Genomic DNA, 16691 nt, shown 5'->3' with positions numbered 1-16691 from the left:
ATACGGATGTTATATATGGGATCTGTGTATACGGATGTTATATATGGGATCTGTGTATACGGATGTTATATATGGGATCTGTGTATACGGATGTTATATATGGGATCTGTGTATACGGATGTTATATATGGGATCTGTGTATACGGATGTTATATACGGGATCTGTGTATACGGATGTTCTGTACGGGGCTGTGTATACGGATGTTACACATGGATGCTGTATATAGATCAGGACCTGCTGTTGTATCCGGATCCAGGGCCCCCGTCATGTCCTGGTGTTGTGTTCTCTTCCTGATTACATATCAGGTCTTCATACAATAATGTTGAGTTCCTATATCCTGACTGTAACCTGTATATCTAATCTATAGCTATTGTGAAACTACAGCTCTAAATGTGCCAGGCAGGTAGGTAATGCTGGGAGTTGTAGTGCCACTGAAGCTGCAGGTTGCAGATATCAGACTGTTTGATCTATTTCGTGAGATGAGTTTTTGCCTAGTATTAGGGTCAGTCATCTCTTCAGAAGTGATGAGCTGTGTCCCCTGCCCGTGTGTTCTGTACCGTGCCCTCTCTGTATCCCTCTGCCGGATAATATAAGACCGGGTACACAGACCCTACAGGATCCTGGCGCTGCTGATGCTTGTTTTCTGTAGTTACTTTATAGAATATCTGTCCCAGAGTGTTAGTAAATACTTATATTAGCAATGAAATAACCATTATGGGCAGCTTTTATTTTTATAGAATCATGCTGTTCCTCTGTCATCCCTCTTGGAAAGGCAGAAATAAACTGATATATATGATATCCTCACTCTTATGACCCCATGTAGTCTATAGACGAGAAGAACTGTGGAATAAAGTCAACTTATTTGTACATTTCCAAGAGGGATAACAGAGGAAATATACCCGGGTTATTATACACAAGTTTGTCCAGTAATAACATTCCATATGTACAGTATGTATCTACTACATGTTGCAATTGCATCTCCACATATGTGGTGGCTCAGTGGTTAGTACTGGGGTCCTGGGTTCAAATCCCACCAAGGTCAACATCTGCCAGGAGTTTGTATGTTCTCTCCATGTTTGCGTGGGTTTCTTCTTGGTTCTCCGGTTTCCTTCCACATTCCAAAGACATACTGATACGGAATTTAGATTGTGAGCCCCAATGGGGACAGTGATGATGTCTATAAAGCGCTGTGGAATTAATGGCGCTATATAGGTGAGTAAAATAACCTGTCTGTGATTCATTTATTTATCTTCTCACCCAGATATAATCCGAAATATTCGGGATCCGGAGAAGCCCAGCACATTAGAAGATCTAGAGGTCGTGTCGGAGAGTTGTGTGACTGTAGAGGAGCTGGCTGATGAATGCTTCCTGGTGACCATCAAGTTTACCCCCACGGTCCCGCACTGCTCGCTGGCCACACTTATTGGTAAGACCGCTTAAGAAAAAGGAAAACCAACCCGGACCCCTTTGATCCCACAGCTGTGATATGTGTAGGGGCCCATGTGTAAAGGCAGTATATGAGCACCTTGCTCCCCAATGTGTCTGTGTAGAGCACATAAGCACGCTCTCTAGATAGCCTGCAAAATTGTCAGCTATGACATTCATTAGCTCCGTTCTTTACATGCAGTCTAATAATGGAGGGATGCTTTTAGGCTGTCAGGGTGCTCCCCTCACCTACGGGCGAGTGCGCCGGTGCTCCCCTCACCTACGGGCGAGTGCGCCGGTGCTCCCCTCACCTACGGGCAAGTGCTTCAGTGGCCATATTAACTAAACACACTTATCGCCTGTCCACAGAACAAGTCATAAAGGTATGAGCACGGTGGCTCAGTGGTTAGCGCTGCAGCCTTGCAGCGCTGGGGTCCTGGGTTCGAATCCCACCAAGGACAACATCTGCAAGGAGTTTGTATGTTCTCCCCGTGTTTGCGTGGGTTTCCTCCGGGCACTCCGGTTTCCTCCCACACTCCAAAGACATACTGATAGGGAATTTAGATTGTGAGCCCCATCGGGGACAGTGATGAAAATGTGTGCAAACTGTAAAAGCGCTGCGGAATATGTTAGCGCTATATAAAAATAAAGATTATTATTATTATGAGCACTTTGAGCCAGACTTCTGCATTCTCTTCTATGGGACTAACAGATTTAGCCATTCAGTCAGTCTTATAAAAGTGAATGGAGTGGTGATGCTAGTGCATTGCAATGTATTATACCTACAATCAAAGTAAAACAAATAAAAAAGTGAAAGTCCCATAAAGGGACTAGGTAAAAAAGAAAACATTTTTTTAAAAATGTAAAAAAAATAAATTTGAAAATAGTAATAATAATAATAATTAAAAACTCCACTAATAAATACACATTTTTATGTAAAAAAAAATTAAATAAACAAAAAAGTACACGTTTGGTATTGTCGCATCCGGAACAATCCAATTTATAAAACCCCTTCAGTGAACGCTGTAAAAAAAATAAAGAATAATTTTGCTACTTTTTTTTTTTTTTTTTTTATCATCATACCGCTGGGAAAAAGTGGAATAAAATGCGATCAAAAAGACGAATGTAAATAAAAATAGTATAACTGAAAACGCCATCTTGTCCCGTAAAAAAAAGCCGCCATACAGCTCCATCGGGAAAAATAAAAATTTTTTTCTATAAAAGTTTTTATTGTGTAAAAATGACAAAACGTAAAAAAAGATATAAATGAGGTATCGCTGTAATCGTAGTGACCCGAAGAATAAACCAGCCTTACCAATTTTACCACATTTGGAACGGAGAAAAAAAAACAAAAAAAAAACTTCCTGAATTGCTGGTTTTAGTTCATTCTGCCTCCACAAAAATCGAATAGAAAGTGATAAAAAAAAATGTCATGTGTTCAAAAATGGTAACAGTAAATATTTCAGCTCATTGCGCAAAAAACAAGCCCTCACATGACTCTGTCGGCCAAATTGTATGGAAAAAATGTAGCTCTCAAAATATGGTGATGCAAAAACTTCTTGCAAAAAAAAAAGTGTGTGATAGAAGCTAAACATAAAAAAAAATATATAAATCTAGTATCGCTGTAATCGCACCGACCCGAGGAATAAAGTTGTCTAATCACTTATACCTCACTAGGAATGGCATAAAAAATAAAACCAATTCTTCACCTGTTGTGGATTTGTTCATTCTGCCACCTAAAGATTGCAGTTAGGCTCAGCGCACATTTATCCTGTGCTCTACGTTGAGCGCTTGCATCCGGGTTTCCATGTATATCTCTGAAATATGTGATTCAGACAGAACCACCTACGGAAGATTCTTTATAATTAGGCAGATGGAGGCACTGTGAGCGCCATAGGACCTATGATCCGGCGGTGTCCTTTTTTTTCGGCGTGCATAGAAACCGCAGTCCACCATAGTGTTATGCACCTCTGAAAGTAAGGACGACGCTGAACAGAGGCCTGACGGAGTCCACAGTAACTCTGCTGCCTCATTATAGTGAATGGATCCTCCAGGGGTTCCATCTGTCACGTAGCTCGGAGATTTTGATAGAAACTCCAAAGTAAGTGCTCAGTGTAGACTGCTGGATAAATGTGATCATAAACGTTCTTAAAAATGTTCCCAATAAAAGCTTTAACTCAATCCACAAAAAAAGCAATTCTCCACTCAGGTCTGTGTTAACAGAAATATAGGAGGCTTCCACGTTACTGATAGCACAAAGGCTCTGGAAAAGCCTAAAGAAATTCAGCAAATTCTGCACTCACAAATCCAAATGCCCCCCTCGCTTCTGAGCACGAGTGTGCATAACCCACCTTTAGCATTCATATTTGGCAGGGGTATAATTTCCAAAATTGTGTCACTTGGGGGAGGGGGATTCTGCTCTCTAGCACTTAGGGGGCTCTGTGTTTGGACACCACAAACTATTCGAGGAAAATCTGCGCTCCAGGAGGCAAATAGTGCTTCGTCCCTACCGAGACTCTGCGTGTGGCTAAGCAGTACTGTACAGCCACATATGAGGTATTTCTATATTCAGCAGAAACTGTGGGACACATTCTGGTGCCAATTTTACCCACTTCTTTTGTGAAAATGTAAAATCTGGGGCTTAAACAAAATTTTTGTGGTAAAAATGTAATTTTCCAGGACGTCCACCTGACAGCACTATGGAGGACGTCCTCCTCCTCCTTACAGGGACAGGAAAGCACACGAGAGGTTAAAAGGCCATGTCCCACCCCCTTTCCCTCAGTGTTTTTCCTGTCCCTGCACGGAGGGACACGCGAGAGCTTACCGGAGGGACCCAGGGGATCGTGCGGCCGGTCCAATCCTTCCCCTGTCAAGAGGTCCCGGAGCCGAAACTTCCCGGTGGGGAGTCCCTCGGTTCCAAAGGCCAGGAGCAGGACGGCGCTCCTGGAGGGAGCCGTTCCTCCCGGTGGGGGGGCTCTCGGCTCCAGGACGGGTCGGCTCCCCGCAGGCGGCTGGCCATGCGGGCACCGACAGAAGCGGGGCGGCGGGCCGAGCCCGCAGAACGACGCTGACGCTGGGCAGTGGAAGCCGGAGGGCTCGCGCCGAGCGCGGTCGCGCGCAGATGCCCGGCAGGAAGTGGAGGCGCGGCTTACCAGCGTCACATCCGGTGACGTCAGACGCCGGTTTCAAATCCAGGGCGCGCGCGCTCCTGGACCAAAGCCTTCTCCAGAGTCGTCACAGGCGGTTCCAGGCTGTGTGACTGCATCGGACGCCAGGGGATGGAAGGCAACACTGCATCTGGTGGAGGGGTAAGTGCGCATAGCGCAGACCACCCTCCCCACTCGTCCCCACAGCCCAGATCTGATGAGGTGCCCCTTATATTATCAGGAAAAGGGAACCCCGGCTGAGTCCCCCTCGGGGAAGGACCCGGCGAAAGCTACCGCCAAATCAGTCAGATGTCCGGTGTGCAGAGTAAAGCTGCCAGACACCTATAGCAAGACCCTATGCGGTCCCTGTACCTCCAGGGTCATAGGCGAGGAACAGCCATCTCTGCTTTCCGAAATGAGGTCGCTGATAAGGGAAGAGATTCAGGCCTCCACGTCCCGGCGTCGATCCCCCAGCCCTGGGCCAGGTCGCAAGCGTCCGAGGTGGGAACCAGTCCCAGTATCAGAGGCGAGCCCTAGCGAGGAATCCGATTTCCGGAACTCAGATCAGGAGGAAGAAGGCGAGATCCTGGGGGATAGTCAGGAACAGAACAGAAAGTACCTGTTCAGACTGGAGGATACGGACGAGCTGGTACACGCGGTCAGAAATACCATGCAGATGGAAGAAGTCCCTAAGCCACAGTCCAGACAGGACTTAATGTTTGGAGGACTGGTGTCCCGCAAACAGGTGGTGTTCCCTGTGAGCGAGCACATCAAAGCAATGATCCAGGAGGAGTGGAAGGAAGCAGAGCGTCGGTTGACACTCTCCCGAAACTTTAAAAATAGACTGCCCTTCGATCCCGAGGAAACTCGGGCGTGGGAAGAGGTCCCTAAGATCGACGTCCCGGTTGCCAAGGTTACGAAGAAATCGGCTATCCCAGCCGAGGACTCGTCCGGTCTTCGAGACCCAATGGATAGAAAGGCGGACGTCTTGTTAAAAAGAACATGGGAGACGTCGGCGGCCCTGATTAGAGCCAACATAGCAGCCACCTCGGTGGCCAGGTCTATGTTCCTGTGGTTGGGGCAGTTGGAGGAAAACCTAACCAACAAGACCCCGAGGTCAGAGATTCTAGCATCTCTTCCTCTTTTGAAATCAGCCACGGCGTTCCTGTCGGATACGTCGGCGGAATCAGTTAGGTTTGCGGCCAGAAACAGCTCCCTCTCTAATGCGGCCCGGCGAGCAGTCTGGCTTAGATCCTGGTCGGGAGATAACCCTTCTAAGGCCAAGTTATGTGCCATCCCTTTCTCGGGTCTGAGGGTGTTTGGTCCAGCCCTGGATAATATCCTTGAGCTGGTGTCTGATAAGAATAAGGGATTCCCGGAAGAAAAGCCCAGACGGTCCCAGTCCTTTCGGAGAGGCTCCTTCTTCAGAGGACAGTCAGAGTTTAGGGGCCGGGCGAGGTCTAATAGAAGCTCCTACAGAGGCTCCTTCAGCCAAAGTGGGAAGAGCAGAGATCCCCCATTTGCATCGACATCTAGGTCGAGGAGACAATGACGCCATAGGCATTGGGGGGAGACTTCGCCACTTTGCAGCAAACTGGTCGCAAGTCACCAACAATCAGTGGGTTCTCAGAACCATCAGAGAGGGTTACAGGATAGAGCTCTATTCTCCTCCCCCCGACAGATATATTGCCCCCACTGTCGTCCAGGAGGACTCCGCAATGTGGTCGGATCTTCAGGACATGCTAGACTCAGGGGTCATAATACCAGTTTCACCATCAGAAAGAGGGAAAGGTCACTACTCTTCCCTGTTTGTAATTACAAAAAAATCCGGAGAGGCCCGCACCATCATAAACCTGAAGCCACTAAATGCTTGGGTCAGATACAGGAGGTTCCGGATGGAGTCAATCCGATCCGCAATTCCTCTGATAGACAGGGACGCAGTTATGTGCACCCTAGACCTAAAAAAGGCATATTATCAGGTTCCTATTCATCCCTCATCCCAAAGCCTACTAAGGTTTGCGATCAGTTCACCAGCCCGGACCTGCCATTTTCAGTTCCAGGGTCTTCCATTCGGGTTGGCCTCAGCTCCCAGGATCTTTACAAAGCTGGTGGTAGAGGTGGTGGCCTACCTGAGAGATCAGGGTATTGTGATTGTGCCGTACCTGGACGACTTCTTACTGGTGGCAAGATCCAAGGAAGCGCTCATCCGAGACAGGATCCGAACAACTACTGTGTTGGAGTTCCTGGGCTGGGTGATCAACTGGGAGAAGTCGGACCTCACTCCAAACACCAGAAAGGTATTCCTGGGAGTCCTCCTAGACTCAGCCGACAGAATATCCTGGCTACCCGAGCAGAAGCAGAAGTCCATTCAGGCCAGAACCAGAGGTCTGTTGAAGCGTCAATGCTCCATAAGGGAAGCAATGGAGGTCCTGGGCCTTATGACAGCCTGCATCCAGTGTGTCCGTTGGGCCCAATTCCACTCGCGGTTGTTACAAAGAGAAATTCTCGCGAGGTGGGACAGGAGTCAGGCGTCGCTAGACAAACCCCTAAGACTCTCAGGACGAGTAAAGGAGTCCCTTCGCTGGTGGTTACAGGCCAGGAATCTTCAGGTGGGCGTGCATTGGACAACCTCTCCATACGTGGTAGTCACCACAGACGCAAGTGCGTGGGGATGGGGAGCCCACATAGAAGGGAAGATCTTCCAGGGGAAGTGGCCAGCAAGCATCAAGGCCAGATCCTCCAATTTCAAGGAACTCTTCGCGGTCTGGGAAGCGTTGCGGAGAAACCGGTCGGTACTAAAGAGTCGTCATGTCCGCATTTTATCCGACAATACGACGACAGTGGCATTCCTGAAACACCAAGGAGGAACCAGACATCAACCACTACAGGCACTGGCAGAAAAGATATTCACGTGGGCAGAACGGACAGTTCGATCCGTGACCGCGGTACATCTAGAAGGTTCCCAAAACGAAGTGGCGGACTACCTGAGCAGACAACAGATCCACCCGACAGAGTGGGAACTGAACATAGAGATCTTCAACCAGCTTTGTCAGCGCTGGGGGAACCCCAGTATAGATCTCTTCGCAAGCCGCAAGAACGCGAAGGTTCCCAGATTCTACTCCTTAAATCCGATGGACCATCCAGAGGGCGTAGACGCCCTGAGTCAGACTTGGGGAGAATCCCTCTCTTATGCGTTCCCACCACTGGCCCTCATACCGGCAGTGCTCAGAAAGATACGCGAGGACCACGCAAGAGTGATATTGATAGTGCCATACTGGCCGAGGAGAAGCTGGTTTTCCCTTCTGGGAGCCATGGCAGTAGAAGATCCAGTCGAGCTGCCCTTGTGGAAGAACATCATCCACCAGGGCCCGATCCACCACCCGGACCCAGCAAGACTCCATCTATCGGCTTGGATCCTGAGAGGGACATCCTGAAGGCAAAAGGATTGTCGGAGCAGGTCATATCCACCCTACAGGCCAGCAGGAAGCCGGTGACGTCGGCAATCTATCGGAAGATATGGAGGAGATTCTGTCTGGAGGGTGGCAGGTCCGAGCTCGTGGCAGGTACCCCGGATCTCCCTAACATACTAGGGTTCCTGCAGGCAGGCTTTAATAAAGGCCTCAAGCCCAGCACTCTAAAAGTCCAGGTTTCAGCTTTGAGCGCCTTCTTTGATTATCAGTTAGCTGCACATCCCTGGGTGATAAGGTTTATAAAAGCCACACAACGCCTGCGTCCCACGATTAGGCAGCTCACCCCGCCATGGGACCTGGGCCTGGTACTTCGGTTCCTCTGCTCGGACACTTTCGCCCTTAGTGAGAAGATACCCATCCGTGCTCTCACTCGTAAAACGGCCTTTCTAGTAGCCATTACCACGGCCAAAAGAATAGGGGAGATCCAGGCCCTATCCACTAAGGATCCATACCTCCAGATAAGAAAGGATAGTATAATCCTTAGGTTAGACCCGGCATTTACCCCGAAGGTAGCCTCCACAAGAAACCTGAACCAGGAGGTAGTGTTACCCTCTTTCTGTGATAATCCCCGAAATGAGAAGGAGCGGCGGCTCCACTCGCTAGACGTGAGGCGCGCAGTTATAGAATACCTAGAGGCCACCAATAGTTGGCGTATCGACCCGAACCTGTTCGTTCTCTTTGGTGGTAGGAATAAAGGGAAGAAGGCCTCTAAGGCGTCCATAGCGCGTTGGATTACCTCAGTAATCTCGGACGCCTACCAGGCTGAAGGCGCCAGCCCGCCTGATTCCTTAAAAGCCCACTCTACAAGGGCGGTATCGGCCTCATGGGCCGAGCGGGCAGGGGCGTCAGTTGATCAAATTTGTCGAGCGGCAACCTGGGCTAGTCTTAATACATTCTGCAAACACTACAAACTAGATGTGTTAGCTGGCCAACAAACCGCATTCGGGAGAAAAGTTCTCCAAGCAGTAATCCCACCCTGAGGAGGTGCTTTGGTACTCTCCATAGTGCTGTCAGGTGGACGTCCTGGAAAATAGGTATTAGACCTACCGGTAATGATGTTTCCAGGAGTCCATCCTGACAGCACGGGTAGTTCCCTCCCTGTTATGTTATACTATGTTGTATTATGTTATGTCATATGCTGTAATATGACTGTTTCATTAAACCGTTACTAGCATCATCCACCTTGTGGTACTTGTCAAATCACTGAGGGAAAGGGGGTGGGACATGGCCTTTTAACCTCTCGTGTGCTTTCCTGTCCCTGTAAGGAGGAGGAGGACGTCCTCCATAGTGCTGTCAGGATGGACTCCTGGAAACATCATTACCGGTAGGTCTAATACCTATTATTTTCTACTGCCCAATGGTATAAAATTCTGTGACACACCTTTGGTATCAGTATGATCACTGCACCCTTAGATTAATTCATTGAGAGGTGTAGTTCATAAAATGGGGTCACTTATGGGGTGTTCTGTGTTCTGGCACCTCAGGGGCTCTCCTAGTGGGTCATGGCACCCGCAAACCATAATAGTAAAATCTGCACTATAATATGGCACTCCTTCCCTTTTGAGCTTTGCACTGTGCCTCAGAAGTAGTTTTCACCCACACATGGGGTATTGGCACACTCAGGAGAAATTGCACAACAAATTCTGGGGTCCAATTTCTCCTGTTACCCTGGAGAAAATAAAAAAAAATTGGGTCTAAAAGAAAAATTTTGCAGGCAAAATGTGTTTTGTTTTTTTTTTAATTTTCTTAGCTCTTTTATAAACTTCTGTAAAGCACCTGATGGTTCAAGATGCTCACCACACATCTAGATAAGTTCCTTGAGGGGTCTAGTTTCCAAAATGGTATCACTTGTGGGAGTTTCCACTGTTTAGGCACATCAGGGGCCCTACAAAATTGACATGGCATCCGCTCTCAATTCCAGACAATTTTGTGTTCAAAAAGTCAAACCTTTCTTCTTCCCTTCCGAGCTTTGCCGTGTGCCCAAACAGTGGTCTTCCTTCACACATAGGGTATCCACAAACTCAGGAGAAATTGCACAACAATTTTTGGGGTCCATTTTCTCCTGTTACCTTTGTTAAAATAAAAAAATTGGTACTAAAAGATAATTTTTGAGGAAAAATTTGATTTTTAATTTTCATGGTTCTAAGTTATAAAGTTCTGTGAAGCACCTGGGGGTTTCAAAGTGCTCACCATGCATCTAAATACATTCTTTGAGGGGTCTAGTTTCCAAAATGGGGTCACTTGTGGGGGGTTTGCACTGTTTAGGCACATCAGGGGCTCTCCAAACGCGACATGGCATCCGCTCTCAATTCCAGCCAATTTTGTCTTGAAAAAAATCAAATGGTGCTCCTTCCCTTCTAAGCTCTGCCATGCGCCCAAACAGTGGTTTACCTCCACATATAGGGTATCTGCGTACTCAGGACAAATTGCACAACAACTTTTGGGGTCCAATTTCTCCTGTTACCCTTGGGAAAATAAAAAATTGGGGGCGAAAAGATCATTTTTGTGAAAAAAATAAGATTTTTTATTTTTGCAGCTCTACATTATAAACTTCTGTGAAGCACTTGGGGTTCAAAGTGATCACCACACATCTAGATAAGTTCCTTAGGGGGTCTAGTTTCCCAAATGGGGTCTCTTATGGGGGCTTTCCACTGTTTAGGTACATCAATGGGCTCTCCAAATGTGACATGGCGTACGATCTCAATTCCAGCTAATTTTGCGTTCAAAACCTGAAATGGTGCTCCTTCCCTTCTGAGGACTGCCGTGCGCTTAAACAGTGGTCTTCCTCCACACATGGGGTATCGGAGTACTCAGGCAAAATTGCACAACAAATATTGTGGTTCATTTTCTCCTGATACCTTGACAAAATATAGAAAATTGTGTCCGAAGTAAATTTTTGTGAATAAAAGTTAAATATTCATTTTTTCCTTCCACATTGCTTCATTTCTTGTGAAGCACCTGAAGGATTAATTAACTTCTTGAATGTGGTTTTGAACACCTTGAGGGGTGCAGTTTTTAGCATTGTGTAACTTTTGGGCATTTTTTTGTTATACAAGCCCCAAAAGTCACTTCAAATGTGATGTGTTGCCTGAAAAAAATGTTTTTGTAAATTTTGTTGGAAAAATAAGAAATTGCTGGTCTACTTTTAACCCTTATAACTTCTAACGAAAAAAAATTATGTTTCAAAAACTGTGCTGATGTAAAGGAGACATGTGGAAAATGTTATTTATTCACTATTTTATGTGATATGATGCTCTGATTTAGGGGCATAAAAATTAAAAGTTTGAAAATTGTGAAATTTTCTCCTTCGTCTCATTGGGGGACACAGGACTGTGGGTGTATGCTACTGCCGTCAGGAGGCTGACACTAAGTGAATGGGAAAAAAAAAGGTTAGCTCCCCCTCCCCAGTATACACCCTTGCCTCGATTGCAGGCGAAACCAGTTCTTGCTTAGTGGCCTAGGAGGCACACACGTCTGGTCTTTTTCCAGACTCTTTTTTTTCCCATGAAGATGAGACAGGGGCGACGGACCCTATTGAAAGGGTCCGATCTCCCCAAACCAACAACGGGCGAGCACGTGCGAGTATCGTCTCCACATATCCTCTCCCGCGATGTGGGACCCTCGTTCGCAGCAACTTGGGTAGCTAAGTCCATGGGCTCTAGGTCTGAATCATTAAAGAGAGCCTTGCAGGGTATGGACCTGCCTGCAGAGGTAGCAGATATTGCTAATCAGATTGCGTGGGCCACACACTACTTGATTAATGCGTCTTTGGATACGGCTAGCTGCGCAGCACTCGCTGCCGCAAATGCAATTTCTATTAAGGGGCTCTGTGGTTGAGGACTTGGCGTGCAGATTCAACCTCGAAGAAGTCCTTAGCTTCTTTACCTTATCAGAGCGGCCGCCTATTTGGTGAAAGGTTGGACCAGCTTATCTCTGACTCCACAGGGGGCAAGAGCAGTTTTCTCCCTCAACAAAGGGTTAAACAGCTTTTTCGTCACCTGCTTCAGACACGGTTTCAGTCCTTTCGCAACTCCGGGTGGGCTTCAGCAACCAACTCCACCGTTGCAGGTTGCCCCAACCAGGAAAGGGATCATCAAGTCTCATATAGAGCCAAACCATTCGGGAGAATGCGATCTCAACAGCCCAGATCAAGGGGACCTAAGTCCCAAAGATCTTCAGCCAAATGGCTCGAGGCAAGTGCCGGGCGACACCAGCAGAGTAGGCTGTTGCCTACTCTGGTTTCGCCATGTCTGGCTCTCCGTCATGCACAACACATGGGTAAGGGAGCTGGTATCCTCGGGGTACAAGATGGACTTTGTCAAACAGCCCCCAAGACGATTTTTTCTTTCTCATCCTCCCAAAGTGGAATCCCGGGCACAGGCCTTGTTCAAGATCATCAAATTGCTCCAGCAAAACGGTGTTGTCATCCCCGTACCGGGAGACGAAAGATGGCTGGGTTTCTATTCTGACCTGTTCACGGTCCCCGAAATGGACGGGACTGTCAGGCCCATACTGGACCTAAAGCTCCTGAACAGATTTCAGGGTCAGACATTTCTGGATGGAGTCGCTCGGTCATAGATGCCATAGAACAAGGAGAATATTTGGCATCTAACGACATCCAAGACGTGTACCTGAACATCCCCATTTTCCCTCCACATCAGAAATTTCTACGCTTCGCTATCAACGACCTATACTTTCAGTTCGCAGCTCTCCCCTTTGGGCTAGCTACCGCCCCCGGAGTGTTCACAAAGGTCATGGCGGTCGTCATGGCCATCCTGCACTTCCTGGGGCATAGTTGTCTTGCCTTATTTAGACGACCTCTTGATGAAGGGCCCTTCATGTCGAGCATGCGAGGAGAGCATCAACATCACGCTAGATACTCCTGCCCACTTAGGGTGGTTGGTCAACCTGAAGAAATCATCCCCGGTCCCAGCTCAGAGGATTTCCTTTTAAGGGATGATCTTCGACATCCCCCGTGGGTTGGTAATTCTCCCTCGAGACAAGGCCTTAGCTCTTCACCAGCGAGTCCAGGTACTTCGCCAGCCAGTCCCTCATACCATTCGTTTTTGCATAAGGGTCTTAGGGAAGAGGGTGGCAGCAATGAAAGCAATTCCATCTTCGTCCCCTGCAGCACGCCCTCTTGGCATCGCGGGACAAAAACCCGTTTACACTCAATCACCAGTGTCGGTTGTCCATGAAGGTCAGACAGGCACTCGGGTGGTGGACAGTTAGTTCCTCCCGTCTACAGGGGAAACCATTTCCCCCGGACCATTGGTTGGTGGTCACAACCGACGCCAGTCTCCTCGGCTGGGGAGCAGTTTTTTCGCCATCATGCGACCCAGGGACGGTGTTAGCCGCAGGAGGTACGCCTCCCCGATCAACTTGTTAGAGATCCGAGCGATCTAGCTGGCTCTGCAACATTTTCATCATCTTCTAGCAGGCCGCCCAGTCCAGATTCAATCGGACAACGCCACGGCCGTGGCTTGCATAAATCACCAGGGGGGCACCCGCAGCAGGGCAGCCATGCACGGTGTGAGGCACATCCCTCACTGGGCCGAGAGGAACCACTCGGTGATCTCGGCAGAGAACTGGGCGGCAGATTTCCTCAGCCAGCAGGGTTTTGCGTCTGGGGAATGGTCACTACACCACAAGGTCTTCCGGCAAATTTGCCGATGTTGGGGAACGCCGGATGTGGACCTGATGGCCTCCAGGGTAGGCGGCCGCGTTTGTCGCTCGGTTCTGGGACCCGCAGGCAATTGCCGTGGATGCGTTGGTTCCGCCATGGAACCATTTTCGCCTCCCATACCTATTTCCGCCCCGCTGCCGCTACTCCCAAGGGTCATCAAGGTAGAAGGGGTTCCAGTGATTTTACTGGCCCCAGATTGCCCTCGGCGGGCATGGCATGCAGACCTGGTGCAGCTACTCACCGACATTCCCTGCAACTGCCAGAGCGCCCAGACCTACTTTCCCAGGGCCCGATCTACCACCCGAACTCAGGGGCCCTGTGTTTGACAGCTTGGCCGTTGAATCTTGAATTCTGACCTAGGCTGGGTTCGAACGCAATGTGGTTGCTACAATGGTTAGCGCCCGGAAGCCCGCCTCAGCACGTATTTACCACCACACCTGGAAGATTTTCTTCTCGTGGTGTCGGGACCACGGTTGTTCTCCACTGAGATTCTCTATTCCCAACATTTTGGCGTTTTTTCCAGTCTGACTTGGACTCTGGTTTAGCTCCAAGTTCACTCAGGAGACTGATATCTGCCTTATCCGTCATGTTCCAGCGCAGAATCGTTACCAATCTGCAGGTAAAGACCTTCATCCAGGGGGTCTCACACTTGGTACCCCCCTATAGGACCACTCGGGACGCCTGGGACCGTAACCTCGTCCTAAGCGTTCTGCAGGAAGCTCCATTCGAGCCACTACAAGAGGTCACTTCGACAAACTTTTCCTGGAAGGTGGTGTTCCTTGTGGCGATAACATCAATCAGGCGGGTCCCAGAGCAGGCAGCTCTATCTTGCCAAGCTCCGTTTCTGATATTTCACAAGGATACGATGGTTCTCAGACCAGCTCCCCCTTTTCTGCCGAAGGTCGTTTCCTCATTAATGAGGATATTGCCTTGCCCTCCTTTTGCCCGGCACCGGGACACCGGGTGGAAAGGGCTCTTCATACGTTGGACCTGGGGAGAGCTCTCGGGAGGTACGTGTCACGGGCGGCATCCTTTCGTCGGACAGACACGCTGTTCTTGCTCTCCGAGGGTGGCAGGAAAGGACTTGCTGCCTCAAGAGCGACCATAGCCAGGTGGATTCGGCTGACGTTTCAGGAATCCGACCGCATCAGAGGCGCAGCTGTTCCAGCAGGGATCAGAGCGCACTCAACTCAAGCAGTGGACGCCTCTTGGACTCTTCGGCACCAGGCATCGGCGGAGCAGGTATGCAAGGCGGCAACCTGGTCCAGCCAGCACACGTTCTCCAAACATTACAATGTCCATACTTAGGCTTCAGCAGATGCAGGCCTAGGTAGAACGATTCTTCAAGCAGCTGTGGCGCACCTTTAGACAGGAGGTGCGTGTAGCTTGGACCGTTGAGTCGACTTCCCACCCAGGGACTGCTGTAGAACGTCCTACAGTCCTATGTCTCCCAATGAGGCGAAGGAGAAACATGGATTTTTGTGATATCTCACCGTAAAATCCTTTTCTCCGAGACACTCATTGGGGGACACAGCACCCACAATTGGCTCCTTTTTATTAATAGATATTTATGATACCAGGTGGGTTCTCTAGACATGTTGTTACCTGCATTGAGGCTGATTTTGTCTTGTTGTGATCTCCTACTGCATTTGCACCAAACTGGTTTAGCCTGCAATCGAGGCGAGGGTGTATACTGCGGAGAAGGAGCTAACCTATTTTTCATTCAATTAGTGTCAGCCTCCTGGCGGCAGTAGCATACACCCACAGTCCTGTGTCCCCCAATGAGCGTCTCGGAGAATAGGATTTTACGATGAGTTATCACAAAAATCCATGTTTTTCAAAATTTGTCATATTTACATTTTTTTTTCACAAACACAAGAAATTTTGAAGAAATTTTACCACGTTTTGCAAGCGTTTTTAGCTTGCAGAATGCTAGCGCTTTCCAAGCGATTTGTAGCATCGCTTGGAAAAGTGATTGACAGGTTGGTCACACTTGTCAAGCATAGTGCTTGACAAGTGTGACCAACTTTTTACTATCAGTAGTAAAAGATAGGATGTTAAAAATAATAGAAAATATGGTTATTCTCACCTTCTGACGGCCCCCGATCTCCTCTGCGGCGCTCCCAGTACGTTCCGTTCCCTGGGATCCTTTGTGCGAAGGACCTTTGTGACGTCACCCTCGCGAGACTGCGACGTCATCTCAGGTGATTCGCGCAATGCATCCCTGGGAATGGATCCCTGGCAGCGTGGCTGAGAGCCGGAAGGACTCTGGGGCCATCAGAGGGTGAGTATATCCCGATTTTTTTTTTTTTTTTTTTTTTTATTTTAACTCTATTTTTTACAGGAATATGGTACCTAGGGCCTGAAGGAGAATCTCCTCTCCTCCAGACCCTGGGTACCATCCGCACATGAAGCGCTCACTTTACGCATGGTGGGCATAGCCACATGCGTAAAGTGAGCGTTTCAATGCAATCCTATGGCGGCGGAATCGGCGCGATTCCGCAGAAATAATGAACATGCTGCGGATTTTACCACTATTCAATTCTGCAGCAGGAAAATCCGCAGCATGGGCACAGCAACTGCGGAATCCCATAGCGCATTCCCATGAAATCCTTTTTAAGTGTTTCTGCTGTGGGAAATACTTGGCGGAAACGCTTAAAAAATGTAGTGTGGGCACACAGCCTTAATCAAGGCATACGAGTGACTCTTCACTCTTTAGATGGGTCCTGTGGAGCCTGGAGCCCTGGCCGATCGCTCTTCTAGCCACCACGCCAGGCATTGTCCTCTCCAGACAGATCTTCCTTCTCAGAGCCCAGTCTTCCTCCCGGACATAGCTACAATGCAGTGGTATAATGCTTAGGTAGATGGTACTGTTAACATTAAAACGTGCGCCAGCACCCGCGGTTTTACAGCAGGACATTGCCCAGAGCTTCATTCTTTCTGCTCATTGCAGGCGCTTTTAG

At 48.6% G+C, this 16691-nt stretch overlaps 1 protein-coding gene across 1 annotated transcript in view; it reads left to right on the top strand.

Annotated features, from left to right (window-relative positions):
* Window positions 1-16691, top strand: part of CIAO2A (cytosolic iron-sulfur assembly component 2A) — a 47782-nt gene that overhangs the window by 26750 nt on the left and 4341 nt on the right. The window contains exon 2 of the mRNA XM_073568988.1: window positions 1263-1427. Coding sequence (XP_073425089.1) covers window positions 1263-1427 — 165 coding nt within the window. The remainder of the gene's footprint in view (window positions 1-1262; window positions 1428-16691) is intronic.

The sequence above is a fragment of the Dendrobates tinctorius genome, unplaced genomic scaffold (assembly GCF_039654945.1).
Source record: "Dendrobates tinctorius isolate UK_male_01 unplaced genomic scaffold, ASM3965494v1 ptg000022l, whole genome shotgun sequence".
Lineage (NCBI taxonomy): Eukaryota > Metazoa > Chordata > Amphibia > Anura > Dendrobatidae > Dendrobates > Dendrobates tinctorius.
Note: the sequence above shows the minus strand (reverse complement) of the source record. Positions and strands in the feature narration are given on the sequence as shown.